Consider the following 4,618-nt stretch of genomic DNA (forward strand, 5'->3'; position numbering starts at 1 on the left):
TCCATCTCCTAATTCACCAACTTCCCTAAACAGGAACCAAACGTGGCCCGTGCCAAGGCTAAAAATTGTACCTGACATCAAAGACGTTCGAGTGTAATTTAGTATGCAAGTTGACAGGTAATTTCATTGGCTGCTTTGACTGAGACCCTAAATACAGTCCGCCTCCCGCGGGCCTAGTTTTCTCAGTTTCCCACACAAACTTAGCTGCACTAACTTGAAAGTCCAGTTTTCCAAGCAAGTCAAAGAAAACACCAAAGAGTACTGGAGACAACATGGACGTGGACAGGTAAGAGGGGATTATTATTGAAGGGAATAATGAGCTTTATTCTTTTTTTTACTTGTGCTTAAATACATTAAATGACTTTTTGTGCAACAGAACTTTTTCCATTTAATAAAAAACATAACTTCTATAGTTTACTGCTTTGAACATTTATACTGTATTACTGTTTCTTAGCTATATGAGTAATTTCTTTAAAATTGTGGCACTAATGCCCTAAATGCATTACACAGAAATGTATTAATATCATGATAATAATAGAATGATGCACTAGTTGGTACTAAAGATTGAACTTGACTGTAAATATTTATAATGGTACAATATGGACCTTTCTAAAACTGGGCTCTCTCTCTCTCCTAGTTTGAAATGACTGATTTAGAAAAAAGACTTAATTTTAACAAATTACCAGCATTGACTCGTATATGTTTTGTTATTTTTAAGTGACACATACAAGCAGTTATTCCTTAGTGAACTTACATTCAGTGGTCAGTTTATTAGGGACACCAAACTAAAACAAAGTCAGTCTAATCCAGCAGTCCCACAGTGAATCCTCTTTCATTGTTCAATTTTTGTTCAAACAGTTTTAGAGAGGCATTAATTCAGCTGTGTGATCATTTTGGAGGCTGGAGTGTTTCTGTCACTTAATCTAGTTTCAATAATATGAATGGGCTAGACGAAATAATAGAAACATCTGTCTGTATAATTTCAATACAATTCAACAGCAGCACAAACTACATTCCCCAAATGACCATACAGTTGAGTCCACACTTCTTTAAAGCTGTTTCAACAAAAAACTGAACATTATCATCTTCATGAAGGAGGGTTCATTGTAGGACTGCTGGATCAGACCGCATAAGCCTTAGCTAGGTGTATCTTATAAACTGTCAACTGAGTATACATAAACACACCTCACATGGAGCGGGAAGTTGGATTGAAGTTGGGTGAGAAACAGCCTGGGGCAGACTTGGTGGCTTTGCAGACGTGGCTTCTGTTAATGATACATTGACTTTGCAGTAACAACATGGCTTATTGTCTCTCCTCACTGTGCTGTTGTCTTCTCAGCAAACGGCTGGTAGTAGTAGTACCAAACGAAGCATCAGTCCCCTCCCGTAGAGTGTTCAGCAGTGAGGATGAGGCGTGGAGGAGCTACCTAGAGAACCCCCTGACTGCTGCCACCAAAGCCATGATGAGCATCAATGCAGATGAGGACAGTGCAGCAGTTCTGGGACTGCTGTACGACTGTTACAAGGTGTGGAAGGCTTTGCATTATGGCCAAAATAATTAAAAGACATTTTCCACATAAAAGGCTCTGATTTGTTGCCAACCTCATTTTTTGTATTTCCTATAACCCTGTCAGGTTCCCAGAGAGAGGAGACGACCCTCTAGTGGTGGCACAGAACCCTCTGCTATCAGGCCCAGTAACTGTGGGAACTTGGAGATACTAGATCACCGTCTTCAGGCTTTTAGATCTATGCCTGTCAACCTCTCCTTAAACAACAGCACCACTACAGAATATCAGGGCTCCAAATACGCAGCTACTAGCCTGGTAAGAGACACCAGGGGAGGCGATGGTAAAGTAGGAGGTGGGAAGGCTCTTGCTCTGGTGAAGACAGAAGGCCAGGCATCCATGGGAGTGTCCTGTTCTGGAGGATCCTACATAGAAGAACCCAGAGACCAGAAAAGGATGGTTCATGAGCATGATTTGTCCCTTGCTAGGTACTTGAAAGATGAACAGAGAAGCACTCCAGACAGCACATATGAGGATGCTGTGGAAGGAGAGGTGAGTGAGATGGAGGTGGCAGTATGTCTTGCTTTATAGGTCAGGGTTGCCTTATTTGTTTGTTTTTTCACGATGAGCAGTAGTTTTCTGTGTTTCCACTTGTGAAGCATATGGTGTATGTTGTCTTCTTTAACAGATGTACCACAGGAGTTCTTCTTCACGAGTTGATGAATTCCACTATAGCCTACCAGTGTAAGTTGAAATTCAGATGAAACAGAAGCATTCAACATTGTTGACAACTGTAGAGCTGTAAGATCTATAGTATCAGGTTGGTGGAAGAAGAGAAATATTGAATATTATCTGGCTTTCCTGTCGCACATCAAAATATCTGTGATGAATTAAATGAGTCTGTTTGGAGCCATAAGTGTCGTAAGAATTAACCTCCTCCTGCTAAATTTGCAAATTAAAAATACAATTTCCACTACCAAACAACCTAATTTAGGTAGAAAACATCTTTAAAAATAATTCAGGTATCTTTTTCATTAGAATGTTGACACCGTTTGCACTAATTTTACTTACATATACAAAATGCTGTATTGTCATGATGTTTCCATACATGCTCTTACAGTGACAGTTTTCGGTACAGTCTGGACGCCAGCGTGTCGCTGCGGTCACGGCAAGCAGAAGGACCCATGGCTTACCTGAACCGGGGCCAGTTCTACGCTTTGACACTGTCTGAGACCAGCTTCAGATCATCCCTTTGTCATGCCAGAGGCAAAGTGCGGGCGAGTGGACCAACGCCGTCACATGGGAAGGATGGGAGTCCATCTACTAGTGAGGAATGCCCCATGGGAGGCTCTGAGCTGCAGCGGGACAGTATTGTACAGGTAAGGGATGGGAAATAATGTAAACGAAGAGGAAGTGTAGTGGTTGAAGGTATTACTATTAGCTTATTGTTGGGTAACATGAAACCTTGTTACACTTTCATTTTGATTCTTTTTTTAGTTTCCTTCGATTTTGCCCTGATTCATACTCTATCTTTGCTTCCACTGCAGACTGTTATTATGGTAGTCTTTGGGGAAGATAAGTGCAGAGATGAGCAGCTGAAGAACTGGAAATACTGGCACTCCCGCCAGCACACAGCCAAACAGAGAGTCCTGGACATTGGTAAGATAATTATTGTTATTCTCTTCACTTACAGGACTGCCTGCTGCATCCATGTCTTGATGAGGTTTCTTTACATTTATTTTGTGGGTGTTAGGCCTTTATTTTATGGGGTAAGTGGGTTGCAGAGAGGTGGACAGGAAAGAGGGAAGACAGTGAAGTGGACCTACGACATAGATCAGCAGCCAGACTCCAACCGCCGACATGGCGCACACCATGTGTAACCATGTGTGTTGTCATACAAGCATATACTGTGCTTGTATATGGTGTGCCGCACTATAACCATTCGGCTATCTAAATGGAACAGATGAGAAATTGGCCCAGATACAAAAATGGCACTCACACGTGCATATAGATAGGGGATTTTGACTCATAAGCTGCATAAAAGCATGCAGGTAAAGACACAGTAAGCAGGAAAAGTCCATCATGTATCCCGGTGAAACCCGGCACAATTTGAATAACTGTCAAACCTCAATTCCCACAGGAGCTTGGTGTAGAGACAGCTAATGGATATGCATTTGCATAGACGTTAACAGGAGAAATAGGTGGGGGCCTGGACTGAGGCCATATCCTGAATAATCAGCAAGAGACAGGCCTCAACCTGTGGATTAAAAAAAACTCAGAGGAATGAACCAGAGATTTCAGATGCTTTGGTAGTTTTGTCTGTGGCAAGTTCATGCCAGCACCATGGTGAAACCCATAGCCTAATGTAAGTGGTGGAAGCTGAGTGTTTTGGGAGGTAACAAGGCAAGGCAAGTGTTTTTTTTATATAGAACATTTTTAGACACAAAGGCAATTCAGAGTGCTTCACATAATACATACATAAAAATAATACAATGCAAATTAAGAGAAAAGATAAAAGAAGGTAAATTGTAACATAAAATAAAGTACCTTAATTAAAAGCAGCGGGAAAAAGAACTGTTTTTAGCTTGGTTGTGGCAGATCTAAGTTCTAGTTGGAGCTGGTTCCAGCTGTGGGCAGCTTAATGGCTAAAAGCTCCTTGTATAGTTCAAATTCCGGGCACCATTAGCTGACCAGCCCCTGCAGATCTGAGACACCTACGAGGCTTGTGTTCGGCAGACATATCAAATCAAATCAAATCAAATCAAATTTTATTTGTATAGCACCAAATCACAACAAAAGTCATCTCAGGACACTTTACAAAGTAAGGTCTAGACCTTACTGTTATCAATATTATTACATAGGGAAAACCCAACAAAGTCCCCTTGAGCAAGCACTTGGTGACAGTGGGGAGGAAAAACTCCCTTTAACGGAAGAAACCTCCAACAGACCCCGGCTCTTGGTGGGTGGCCTTCTGCCTCGACCGGTTGGGGTGAGTGGATAGAGGAGAGACAAAAGAAGAAAAGCAACAAGACACAACAATCAAACACTGATCAGGTCAATGTGGCTGGTGACTGCTCATCAGAGACGTAGAGCTCCAGGGCCAGGGCAACCTG

The 4,618-nt window shown here is 41.9% G+C and overlaps 1 protein-coding gene across 2 annotated transcripts in view; it reads left to right on the plus strand.

Annotated features, from left to right (window-relative positions):
• LOC109963838 (grainyhead-like protein 2 homolog) overlaps positions 1-4,618 on the plus strand; it is a 22,098-nt gene that overhangs the window by 3,747 nt on the left and 13,733 nt on the right. Inside the window, exons 1-6 of one of the 2 annotated variants that reach the window (XM_020606719.1) lie at positions 7-286; positions 1,340-1,526; positions 1,635-2,057; positions 2,194-2,249; positions 2,626-2,884; positions 3,053-3,164. In XM_020606719.1, coding sequence (XP_020462375.1) covers positions 273-286; positions 1,340-1,526; positions 1,635-2,057; positions 2,194-2,249; positions 2,626-2,884; positions 3,053-3,164 — 1,051 coding nt within the window. In that variant the 5' untranslated portion in view covers positions 7-272. Of the gene's footprint in view, positions 1-6; positions 287-1,339; positions 1,527-1,634; positions 2,058-2,193; positions 2,250-2,625; positions 2,885-3,052; positions 3,165-4,618 lie in introns of those variants that run through there. The other variant, XM_020606718.1, reaches the window with a different exon arrangement.

Source organism: Monopterus albus, unplaced genomic scaffold (assembly GCF_001952655.1).
Source record: "Monopterus albus unplaced genomic scaffold, M_albus_1.0 scaffold81.1, whole genome shotgun sequence".
Lineage (NCBI taxonomy): Eukaryota > Metazoa > Chordata > Actinopteri > Synbranchiformes > Synbranchidae > Monopterus > Monopterus albus.